This window comes from Verruconis gallopava, assembly GCF_000836295.1.
Source record: "Verruconis gallopava strain CBS 43764 unplaced genomic scaffold supercont1.12, whole genome shotgun sequence".
NCBI lineage: Eukaryota > Fungi > Ascomycota > Dothideomycetes > Venturiales > Sympoventuriaceae > Verruconis > Verruconis gallopava.
The window spans coordinates 283645-295883 of NW_015622148.1; the positions used below are offsets into that span (position 1 = coordinate 283645).

Here is a 12239-nt window from a genome sequence, read left to right on the forward strand (position 1 = left end):
TTTGCTTCAGTGCAGCAGTGCTTTGGTTAACCAAACTTGTAGAAGTCACGTGAATTCAAGGCTGATCTAGAACAATATCGATCAAGAATCGACCCCACTAATTTGATTTGTACTGTTCTCCATTAGGCGACTACGCCCCACAATGCTCAATAGTCGTTTGATCCATTTTTGTTTAACCTAATACGCGATGACGTTAATGAGACTTGATCCTTGCGAGCAGATGGCTGAGATTGGAGTTACAAGACAAGTCGCAATTCTCGGTGATGTGTATAACTCGATGCCTTATGTTCAAGTATACATTTGAATCATGCTGAAACTAAATACGCCTTATACGAATGCATCAACTTATAATTCAGGACTCTAAGCCTCGGCTTTGACCATCCTCTAACAGCCGGAGGATTTTTTTTCGACAGCCTTGGCTGATAGCATCGGTCCTGTCGATCCTGTCCCACAGTGACATCGAAGGCGCTGAGAGATATTTGCACGGCCACTCCACATGTGACGATAATTTTCACGTTTGTTGAACATTTACTTGTGCTCCATCTGTTACTCTTCCCAACATTTTACTCTAAATTCTTCTTCTTTGTTATTATTATAGTTATCTCTCTCTTCCTGATACCGTCGATCTACTTCTAGAAATGAAGATTTTCCTAACTACTCGTCAGGCTCAAACCCATGCCGACCAATTTTTGGATTTGATATCTAATCCTTTTCAAAGTCAAATTCAGGTCAATTCCATTTACGCTTCAATAATTTGGGCCTTTGCAGTTTCTGGGGCTTTGTTTTTCCTCTTTGTTCTTCTTCGGCCACGGAACAGCAGAGTATATGCACCACGAGCAAAGCATGCAGACACTCGACATGCCCCCGTGCAGCTCGGGAAGACTCCTTTTGCCTGGATTCGAGCCGTACACAGGATTGATGAACATGAGTTGGTTGAGCGATTGGGTCTTGACGCTGTTGTGTTTCTTCGTTTTCTTCGCATGCTGCGAGACATTTTTCTCATCTTCACGGTCATCGGATGCGGTACGCTGGTCCCACTGACTTTGGTAGGAGGGCATTCACTTTACAAGCAATGGTCTAGTGTGGCAACCCTGATGAAATTTACACCTCAATACATCTTCGGGCAGAAGTTTTGGGGATACGTTGCAATAGCCTACATTTTCCAGCTCGTTTTGTTTTTCTTCATTTGGAAGAATTATCAAGCCGTTCTCGTCTTAAGAAGACGTTATTTTGAATCACGCGATTACCGGTTAAGTCTCCACGCTCGGACGTTGCTGGTGAGCCCCAAAAAGCTCTTTCAAGACTAGAAATCTAACTTAATATCAGATCAGACATATTCCTAGTGCTTATCAGAGTGATGAAGGCTTGCATCGGATAATCCATGACATCAAGTCGTCCTATGACGTACCAAAGGTTGTGGTAGCCCGAAACACGGGAATGCTTCCTGATCTCATAGAAAAGCACGACCAGGCTGTTAGACAACTGGAAAAATATCTCGCAAAATATTTTTCGGACCCAAGTCGATGCCCATCAACACGTCCGCAGTGCAAAGTTGCAGAAGAGGATCAAGGAATGTATGGCCAACTCAGGGCCGACGCCATTGAGTATCTGCAGTATCGTATTAGACGCCTACGCCTGGAGATCGACGAAATGAGGCAAAGAATTGACTCAAATGATACCTTATCTTTTGGATTCGCGAGTTATACGCATATTGAAGATGCTCATGCGGTTGCGTACGCCACCCGAAAGAAAGCTCCCCATCAATCGATCATTTCTTTAGCACCGAAACCACACGATCTCATTTGGCAAAACCTAGATATGTCGCGAGCAACTCGGCGAACCCGCCAATTTTGGGACAGTCTTTGGATGATCTTGCTCACGATCGCATATGTTCCAGTCAACGTTCTTTCTGCCGTCTTCTTGTCCGATTTTTCGGTAAGTACACGGCGAAAGCACCCCGGATATGTTCCTAGCCCAGATTTCATTTTTGTCGTTTTCTTCACTACTTCTGGGCGACGACCTGTGATTTCAAGCTAGCCCGGCGTCCCAACAAATCGCCAAAGCTGTAAACAAGTTTTACTAATTTTTCGCTCAAGCATCTCGGACTTCTCTGGCCCGCATTCATGCGTAACCTTGAGGCACACCCAGTCAGTTGGGGAATCGCGCAGGGTATTGTTGCTCCTACTTTCCAGTAAGTTTGCTTCTCAATATGGATAAAACTTGTTGTCAGAAATGTGAAATCGAGAGCAAAAAACAAAACTGATGCTCAAAACTTAGATACTTGATCTTCCTTGGATTGCCTTCATTGTTCAGACGTCTGTATAATCACGCCGGGGACACGTCAAAAACATCGCGAGAGCGTCATGTTATGTCTCGACTTTACGCATTTTTCGTGTTCAACAATCTAATAGTGTTTTCGGTCTTTGGATCTGCCTTCCGTTTCCTTGCGTCGGTAATCGAAGCCCAGGATCAAAGTGTCTGGGACGCTATCAAACACGCACATGTCTTTACAAATCTGATGGCTGGACTCTGCAACGTATCGACATTTTGGCTCACGTATCAAATGCAACAAAATCTTGGAGCAGCAGTTGATATAGCACAACTGATGCCTTTATTACTTGGCTGGTTCAAACGCAAGTTCACACATCCGACTCCTCGTGAACTCATCGAGTCAACTGCGCCACCACCACTTGACTACGCTAGCTACTATAATAGTTACCTCTACGTAGCTACAGTCGGCATGGCCATAGGCATTCTACAGCCAATTATATTCCCAATCACGGCTTTCTATCTCTTTATCGAGCTATTTTTCAAACGCTACATGCTACAGTACATTGTCATAACAAAGATCGAATCTGGAGGCTCCTTTTGGCGCACAGTTATAAATCGCCTGCTGGCCGCGAATGTCTTTTGCAATGCAGTTGTAGCCCTGATTGTTGGAGCTCAAGGTGTTGGCTCACACGACTTAATTCAAGATGAGGCAGCGAACGCCTCTATGCTTTACGCATTAATACCCCTTCCCTTCCTAATTTGGGCGTTTAAATGGGTCTGTTCACGAACTTTTGATGATAAACTACGGTACTTCTCGACGGTGGCGAAGTCAGACATGGAAGATGTGGATCATATGCTTCGAAAATACAGGAAAAACGATAGGGTTGCCGTGCGATTTGGCCATCCAGCGCTGTACAAAAAGCTTTTAACGCCAATGGTGGATGCCAAGGCTGAAAACATGCTGAATCAGGTATTGTCACCAGATTTTCAAGATAAGTCTATCGCTGGAGGCGCAACGGCTTATTCCAGGCTTGGATACAGCGATGTTTTTATAGGAAATGCAGAAGACGGGCAGAAGCCTGAGACTGGTGGGAACGCTGAGATGGAACAGCCTTTTGAGCTTGTGCAGGAAGAGGATATGGACTTTGAGAAATTCAAGCGCAGAGCTGAGTTCAGGGACGAATTTGGAGGCGATGGTGAGCTCTACGGGAACCCTGAGGATTTAATCAGCCGCAGCGGTACTCCATCTACCTTGCGTACGCTGACGCCAGATTTGCCGAAGGAATTCAGAAGGAAGCCAGTGGAGCCAAGCCAGCTTCAGGGAGTCAGCTTGCCGAAGGACGAAATGCAGGATGTTGCAATAAGTGAAGGTCACGAAGATAGTGTTTTCCAGCCAACTTCGGCGCTGCATGAAGACAATGGGAGAGCGAGCTCTATTGATATAGATTTCCCAAGACCTGAGCTTGATAGCCAGGAAATCTTCACAACTGCTCTTGCTCACGGGCAGACTAAATAGAAAACGCGCGATTACAGACAATTTATGTACTGTCAACTAGATATTAGAAGTAATGCAACGTACAATGAGGGATATTGGGAAATGAGGCTATCGCAAAACTTGCTTGAGTTGTCAAAAGCACGTGACTTAGTGGTCCTGCAAAGCCAGAGCTCTCTTCCCTCTCTCGCCTCTCTCCCCTTGGGATCCGCTCTCCTCCAATCTACACAAAATCTACAGACATCCCTCGCCTCGGCAAGGTCTGCTCAACCAGCATCGTTTTAACATGGTGCCTCGTCATCCATGTCGACATAAGAGCAGATATGCTATCAGCGGTTTACCGGCAGTAGTCGATTCCTGAAGCGACCATGTAACATCGCGACATTGAGTCTCCACGGGGACCTGAGCAAATAGTCCGACGGCATCCGCGACGAACTATGCGGTCCTTTTCATGCCCGCAAGCACCGCCGCGGCATTATCTGCGCGCACCGATTCGATCCAGAAACGCTTATCGACGGTAGCATCGGACGCCGGCGAGAGATCGACATGCTTATCTGGTCGACCCCGGACACCGCGAGACCTTGCTCTCTCATTTTCTGCCTTCCACGCCCCCGCCCACGACGACAGCCCGTGGACGAGCAGGCGGCAGGCACGCGACGCTCGGAAATGCCCAAGATCAACGTGACGGCTCCTAGGGATATGTCGACGTTCCAATAGAGCGGCTGGCTTGGCAGGGGTACTTGACCGTGGCCTTCCTAATCCAGCCTAGCATCTCCGTTTCTTCATATTGGTCACAAAGCATGGTATCTGAGCTGCCCCGGAAAAAAAGACCAATTTCCAGGGGCTGATCTGTTTGAAGACACATTCTGGATGCAGATGTCGCGCCGAGCCCGTGATGGTTTGCTCTGGTACCGCGTTGGGCTGTTGCATTTGGGATCTCAGATGGATGGGACTATATTGTGCTCCTCGTCACACGATGTATCATTCCTCGCGCATCTTGATCTCCCAGCGACCCTTGTCTTTGTATAAAAGTCTTTCGTTCAGTCCTTCGCTTGAAGCATTCTTTTCGCGTGCGGAGCCGTCTTCATAGGCTTGCAGTATTTTTAGGAAGCATGACTACGAGGATATTTCAGGTCGCTGCGCTAGCCTCCAGCTGGCTTGCGACGTCATGGGCATACTCAGCCTTGGACCGTCCGAACGTGATCAACAAGATGATGAGGCCTCCCATCAGTGAGGATGCAAAGAACGTCGTCTCATCACACGCTACGTTCTCCCAACTCATAGATCACGCGAATCCGGACGCCGGCACGTTCGAGCAGTTTTATTATTATGGCACGCAGTATTGGAAAGGCCCAGGTTCGCCGGTCGTTCTGATGACACCAGGAGAGGTTAATGCAACTGGTTACGACGTGTTTCTGTACAACAACTACACCACGGGCAAGATCGCGGAAGAAATTGGTGCTGCTGTTGTGATTGTCGAGCATCGGTACTGGGGGACGAGCACGCCGTGCACAAATCTCTCGACAAGCTGCTTGCAACATCTCACACTCAACAATTCCATAGCCGACTTGGTACGCTTTGCCAAGGAAGTCAATCTTCCGTTCGACAGCGACGGCGTCAGCAACGCAGACAGCGTGCCTTGGATCATGGTCGGTGGCAGCTATCCGGGTGCACTTGCAGCGTGGACAGCCACATTGGCTGAAGGTACGTTCTGGGCATATTGGGCATCGAGTGGACCTGTGAACGCGATGAACTATTGGGAATACTTCGTTCCCGTGCAAGAGGGTATGCCAAAGAATTGCAGCAAGGACATCTCGCTTGTCATTGATCACATCGATGCCATTGGTCGCGATGGCACAGAGGAACAGCAAAAGAACCTACAGAAGATGTTTGGACTGGAGGATCTGGAGCACTACGATGACTTCGCTTCGTAAGTTTCTTGCTTGTTCCGACCAGGTGTGAATGGTTGCTGATCGAGACCAGGTCGCTGGAGAACGGACCATGGCTGTGGCAAGGAAACACGATGTACCGCAACACCGGCTTTTTTGACTTCTGCGATGCCGTGGAGGGCGTGAACAGGAACGTGAGCCAAGCAGCCGGCATCAACGTGACCAGCACCGCCGTCCCCGGCGAGGAAGGTGTCGGCTTGCAAAAGGCGCTGGAAGGATACGCAGCGTGGATGAAGTACGAAATGATCCCTGGCTTCTGCGCCAGCTACGGCTACGAGGAGTGGTCGGCCGAGAACAGTGTAGGCTGTTTCGACACGTACAACGCAAGCAGTCCATACTACCGTGACTGGAGTCTCAGCAACACGTTCGACCGGCAGTGGGTGTGGATGACGTGCAACGAGCCGTTTGGCTACTGGCAAGACGGAGCGCCTGCAGACCGGCCGTCCATTGTATCTCGACTGGTGGACGAAAAGTACTGGGTGCGGCAATGCGGGCTCTTCTTCCCGCCCGAGGACGGTGCCGAGTACGGGCTCGCTGCGGGTCGTACGTACGGCGACGTGAACGCGCTGACGGGCGGCTGGGACATCAAGGACACGACACGGCTTCTGTTTGTCAACGGACAGTACGACCCATGGAGGGACGCTGGGGTGTCGTCCGACTTCAGGCCGGGCGGACCGCTGGCGAGCACGACGGAGCTGCCAGTTCTGGTTGTGCCCGGAGGCTTTCATTGCACGGACCTGTCGCTGAAGAACGGAGAGTACAATGCAGGTGTGCAAGCGATCATAGATGCGGGGATCAAGCAGATCGTGGATTGGACGGGCGAGTACTACGAGAGCGGGTATGGCAATGGCTCGATCCGTGATCGACGCAAGTCCAAATGAGTGTAACGTCATGAGAGAAGAAAAAAAGCTAGTTTAGCAAAAGAAACGAGAAAAAGTCAGACCTGCTCTCTTTCTTTTTTCCCCGGCTGCCAGAGTATTGCGTTTTGTGCATTCCGCCCGCAGCGCACCATGTCGAAGAGCACGTCATGTGGTGTCGTGTAGCCGCCGAAGCTGCACAGGCAAGCAGAAGCGACAGGATGCGAGTGGGTTTCGTCGCGGCCACGAAAGGTGTGCGATGCCAAGGCACACTGCCTGCAGCGGGCGCGGCAGCTCGCGTATCTTGCATCTCGAGCTGGGACGCCTCATGGAAGCCCTCTGGAAGGTCGAGAGCGGGAACGGACGACCACTCGCCGGCGTGGGCGTGGACGCCAGCGGCCGGAGAAAAAAAAAAGGTTGGCTCTCTGGTTCATGATGCCGTGGTGCGATACGGTGCGATACGGTGCGATGCGACGTGATGACGCTCTCGTTCGCACCCGCACGCACAGTTTCGCCCTCACGCTCACGCTGAGGCTCAGCCTCGCCTCCTCCCTCGCCCTCTCGCTCGCCCTCTCGCTCGCCCGCATTTTCCTCCGGCGCTCACAAGCGCACTCGCCCCCACCACAACGGCCGAGGGCCGCGAGGTTTCGTCAACAGCAAGCCAGCCAAAGTCGCCGCGGGCACCGTCGCCACTAAACCGCAGGGGGCCTCCCCGCCTCCACTGGGTGGGCCCACCACGCTAAGAATCATGCCGACCTGCCCCATCAGCAGTTCGGAGACGGGCTGCAATCAAAGACGTCGACTTCAGCTGTGATGATCGGGCCTGCGCTACGCAACGCTCCGCAACGCAAGCGACGTCCTCGCCGCTCCGTACACAACCACATGCCTTCCCCGGCAATTTTTCCACACCCTCGCCTGGTGATGGTCGCATCCGCTTCTCCCTCTACCGTCCTCCCGAGCGTCTGGCTCATTCGTATCCTCCGTCTTGCGCTCCTATCTCTCGACGCTAGGTGCCGATCGTCGAATCCTCGTCGGGGCCCGCGCTTCAGGGCGGTCTGAAAGAGGACTGTCATGACCTCGAGCTGCAGATCATGCCCCAAACGGCGCCCGGGAATTGTGACTGAAGTTGCATGCGCCGCCGGTTCGTGCAGCTCGTCGGGCGCAGGAACCCTTCGTCGATGTGCAGGCAAGAGAGATGAATCCTGGACCAGCGTGGCCCGCGTGCCGTTGCTAGGCGTGATTCCTTGCCCGAAAGTCGACGTGCAATAATCAAGCCTCTGGCCGATAAATTGTGTACGCTTGCCAATCACCGGCACGTCCCTCTCCTTCTCGTCCTCGCAGCAAGCACTCCAGCTCACCCTTCAACTGTCTTCAGTGGCTGCCGCTGAGTTTGCTGCTACCGCTGCCGCTGCCGCTGCCGCTGCACATCGTCAGGGTGTGTTGTCATCGATCCAATCATGGCTCCCTCTTCGTTTGCCTCGCTTGTCTCGTCTGTGCTGCTGCTCTCCTCCGCAGTCCTCGCCTCGCCCATTGAGAAGCTGAACAGACGCCAGTACTCTGTCAAGAGCTTCCACAACGCTCCAAGGAAGTGGCACAGGCATGGAGCTGCCCCGCCAGACCATGTCTTGGAAATGCAAATTGGTCTGAAGCAGAGCAAGATTGACGATCTGCTGCAGCATCTCAACCAAGGTACGCGCGGAGAACCCTCCCTTCCCCCTGCTCGTGGCCTTGCTCGCAGCCGATCCGTTGGTCCACCAATGAAATCATCTTCGTCACCACCCATTAAGCGGGCATTCCATCGTCACCACCACCACCACCTCCTCCTCCTCCACCGCCCTTTTTCCTTGCTTTGCTGACCAAACCCGCTCTAGTGTCCGACCCCAAGCATGAACGTTACGGCGACCACCTCTCGGCCGTGGAGGTTCATGACTTGGTTCGACCGTCCGATGAGACCGTAGAGCTTGTTACCTCCTGGCTGGTGGAGAATGGCATCAGCCCGGACAGCTTGTCGTTCAACCGGGCAGGTGACTGGATTTCGGTCCATGTTCCCGTTCACCAGGCCAACAGGTACGCTGTGCGAAAAGATCACTGCCGCACTGATTAACTAAACGTTCTGTCAGGCTCCTCAACACCGAATACTCCATTTTCGAGCATGAAGAGAACGGCGCTTGGCTGGTTCGCACTCCTGAATGGTCCTTGCCCGAGTACCTCCATTCGCACATCGACGTCATTGAGCCAACAAACTCTTTTCTCCGGCCGCTGAGGAAGTCTCCCGAATCCAAGTCCAGGTTCGAGCATTATTCGTCCATCAATCACGAGGATGTCTCAAGCTCTATTGCCGCCTCTACCCAACCTTCCGGCAGCGGCTCTGGTCCGACAGAATGCAACACCACACTGGTGACTCCGGGTTGTCTTCGCAGCCTTTACGGTACACTTGACTACAAACCTCAAGCCACCGATAAGAACAGAATGTCGCTGGCCAACTATCTCGGCGAACTCAACATTCGTTCCGACTTGAAGCTCTATCTTCAGCAGTTTCGTCCGGAAGCTGTTGCCGCTGCAGACGAATTCAAACAGGTCTCAATAAACAACGGCACTCTGTCTCAGACCCTGACTGCTTACGATATTGAAAACGACATCGGCGTAGAGGGCGCCCTTGACGTGCAGACGATGCTTGGCTGTGCCTGGCCCACCCCTTTGATCACATATAGCACTGGCGGCTCTCAGCCAGGCTTCAAGCCGGACAACTACACACCGACGAACACAAACGAACCATACCTCGACTGGGTTCAGTACATGCTCAACCTCGATGACGACGAGATCCCATACGTTGTCAGTACCAGCTACGCCGATGACGAGCAGACCGTGTCGCCGGACTATGCTAAGCGCGTGTGTGAGTCCTTCGCGCAGCTCGGAGCCCGTGGCATCTCGCTCTTCTTTGCTTCAGGTGATGATGGTGTTGGACCTGACGGCAACTGCTTCTCCAACGATCCGCCATATGCCAGGAAGTTCTTGCCAGAGTTTCCGTCGTCTTGCCCGTATGTGACCACCGTCGGTGCGACTTACAAGTTCGATCCAGAGGTCGCTGCGTATGACGGTCGTTTCAAGACCCCCTTCGCCAGTGGTGGCGGCTTCAGCGATCTGTTCCCAGCACCAGAGTACCAGAAGGAAGCCGTTTCGAAGTATCTGAAAGAGAACAACAACTTCCCTCAGTATGCCGGTCTGTTTAACCCAGCTGGTCGCGCCTACCCAGATGTTGCCGCTCAGGGTGTCAACTACAGCGTGGTTTACAACAGCTCGGTCATTCCCGTCGACGGAACCTCGGCCTCCACACCAGGATTCTCTTCCGTCATAGCTCTCGTTAACGACGCGCTCCTTGCCGCTGGAAGGCCTACCATGGGCTTCCTGAACCCTTGGCTCTACGGCGGAGGCTACGCGGCATTTAATGATGTCACTTCGGGCAGCTCGATTGGCTGCAACGTGTCAGGCTTTCCCGCAGCAGAAGGCTGGGACGCTGTGACTGGTTTCGGCACGCCAAACTTCCCAAAGATTCTGGAGAACTTGGGTATTGGCAAGGGAGGGTATGGTGGCCATTACAAATAAAGGACAAGGCTGATGGACTTGAACACGGTAATTGCCTCGTCTGTTCACGAGGCCTACGAGAGCTAGCATCACAAAGGCATGTTTTAGTAAAAGAAGAATATCATTCAGGCATGAATATGACGAACTTTTACGCACCAAACTTGTGTAACGGTCCACATAAGTGCGGGATTTTCCACACTGGATGCAACGTTTCCACCAAAACATTCTCCCTATTTTGTATGTCACGACCATAAGTTCGACATGAACGGCTTCGTCCCTAGATGTTCTCTGTCATTCTTTCTCGCCCTTCCCTCTTTTCCCTTTCATTTCCTTCTCCAAGCAACACAATACAGCCACCAGAGACGCAGTTCGAGTTCTGCTTTTGCCTGGTGTATGAAACCAAACGCGCACAATCTGCTCGAGCACAGCAAAACAAGCAGGTCCTGCTTTCGGACCCGGAGGGATCGAGAGCGATCGAGACCAGAGAACAAAGAGCCCGAGACGGTTTAAGATCCCCCAGGAAGACGCCACGCACACGTTTCCTGGGCGCGTATCCTGTCTCCTCAACATCTCATCGTCAAGCCTTTTTTTCTTCTGCTCATCAGCAGCTTTTCTACACAACTTTCAAAAAAGGTGAGGAGAAAAGAAAACCCTTCTTCCAAAGGTTCCGTTTCGAAGATCCTGAGCGAAAGGCTGAACGTGCAAAGAATGGGCAACTGCCTCAGCAGCCGGAGAAAAACCGCCGCGGCGGCAGACAAGGGCAAAGCGGCCCTCTCGTGCCTTGAAGACGCCGCCGCCGCCGCCGCCCCTTCGCCTGTCGAAGGGCTGGCGTCGAGGGACAACAGCTACGGCAGGGCCTGGAAGGCCGCGCTGGCTTCCCGAAGGTGCGGCGTGAGAGACAGCAGCGGGACGTGGGAGGGAAGCGTTGCGTACGGGCACTTCCGAGCGAGGCAGCAGGCGCTTCTGAGCGAGCGCGAGCCGAGCTGGTGGTGAGACGCTTTCTCGCCAGGCCTCGTACTTGTTCCTTTTCCTATACGGGACGCCATTTTGGACGGCGGCGACGGGACGGGTCTCGCTCGCTTTCGTGATCGCGGTCGCTTTTGAGCGTTAATTATTTTTTTTTTTTTTGTTTTGTCAACTACCTCGTCGCGGTCATCACTTGTGACGCAGCGGCAAGGGAGAGAGAGAGAAGGGTCGAAAGGGGTGGCTCTCGCTCACTTCTGTGATTGCGATCGCTTTAAGCGTTTTGCTTCATCGCGGTCATCACTCGTGAGGGCAGCAGCGAAGGGGGAGACAGAGAGAGAGAGAAGCGTGGCTGTTGCTCACTTTTGTGATTGCGACTGCTTTAGGCGTTTTGCTTCATCGTGGTCATCACTTGTGGCGGCAGCAGCGAAGAGGGAAGGGAGAAACGAAGCATGGGAAGAATGGTGCTTTCGCTTTCCTTGTAACTCACGATCGCTTTAGGCGTTTGCTTCATCGCGGTCAGTACTCGTAGCGATGGCATTCATTTTGCAAGAGGGGGACCCTCCAACGACAAGAGATCACCTCACCGTGGTGTTGGAGTCCAGTAGCCATGATCAGCTTTTGATCGGGCGAAGCCAAGAATCTCTTAAATGCACACTTGCCGGCTGGCCCGAACATCAGTTCAGCGCTTATGGTTCGATCGAGTCGCTTCCGTTCCCTGCTTTGTGGTGCTGTGGCTTCTTCTCCTGCTGTTCTGCCCCAAATATGGCATGATCTGGAAGAAAGAAAGGGAAGCCGGTGACTCCAGAGCCGTAACGGGTATCCCATTAGAAATGCAGAGTTTTAGTGTCACGCTGAGCTTTTATACTATACATATGAACTAAATTTGATTGAAATTGTTCCAAAAAAAAAGTTTTGTTGCATTTCGACGGCTTTCACGAAGAAAGCAATGTAGGCACACACATAATTAATGGAATTCCATGGCTATGGTGTGCCAGTACAATCTCTATTGCATTGAGCTTGTTAACCGCCGATTGTGGAACAAACTGAGGTCATTCTTATAACACGCTCAATGTGGTCGCTTTGCTGGAGTTTGACCAGATTGACTGGTAATTTCAACTGACA

General features: G+C 52.2%; 3 protein-coding genes across 4 annotated transcripts; all 3 read left to right on the forward strand.

Annotated features, from left to right (window-relative positions):
- The first annotated feature begins 544 nt into the window (after positions 1 to 544).
- On the forward strand, positions 545 to 3866 carry PV09_04313. 2 transcript variants are annotated; one of them, XM_016357639.1, is made up of 5 exons: positions 545 to 660; positions 719 to 1277; positions 1327 to 1935; positions 2097 to 2191; positions 2278 to 3866. In XM_016357639.1, the coding sequence occupies exons 2-5, from the start codon at positions 981 to 983 to the stop codon at positions 3785 to 3787; spliced, it is 2511 nt and encodes an 836-aa protein (XP_016214431.1). In that variant the 5' UTR covers positions 545 to 660; positions 719 to 980; the 3' UTR covers positions 3788 to 3866. The 2 variants fall into 2 exon arrangements, with proteins under 2 accessions (XP_016214431.1, XP_016214430.1); XM_016357638.1 differs by having other exon boundaries at positions 545 to 1277.
- Positions 3867 to 4625: 759 nt separating this feature from the next.
- PV09_04314 (uncharacterized protein) lies at positions 4626 to 6606 on the forward strand. Its single transcript, XM_016357640.1, has 2 exons — positions 4626 to 5693; positions 5747 to 6606. Exons 1-2 carry the CDS (start codon positions 4876 to 4878, stop codon positions 6591 to 6593), a joined length of 1665 nt encoding a protein of 554 aa, XP_016214432.1. The 5' UTR covers positions 4626 to 4875; the 3' UTR covers positions 6594 to 6606.
- Positions 6607 to 7604: 998 nt separating this feature from the next.
- Positions 7605 to 10429, forward strand: PV09_04315 (uncharacterized protein). Its single transcript, XM_016357641.1, has 3 exons — positions 7605 to 8258; positions 8441 to 8636; positions 8690 to 10429. The coding sequence occupies exons 1-3, from the start codon at positions 8027 to 8029 to the stop codon at positions 10170 to 10172; spliced, it is 1911 nt and encodes a 636-aa protein (XP_016214433.1). The 5' UTR covers positions 7605 to 8026; the 3' UTR covers positions 10173 to 10429.
- The last annotated feature ends 1810 nt before the right edge of the window (positions 10430 to 12239 follow it).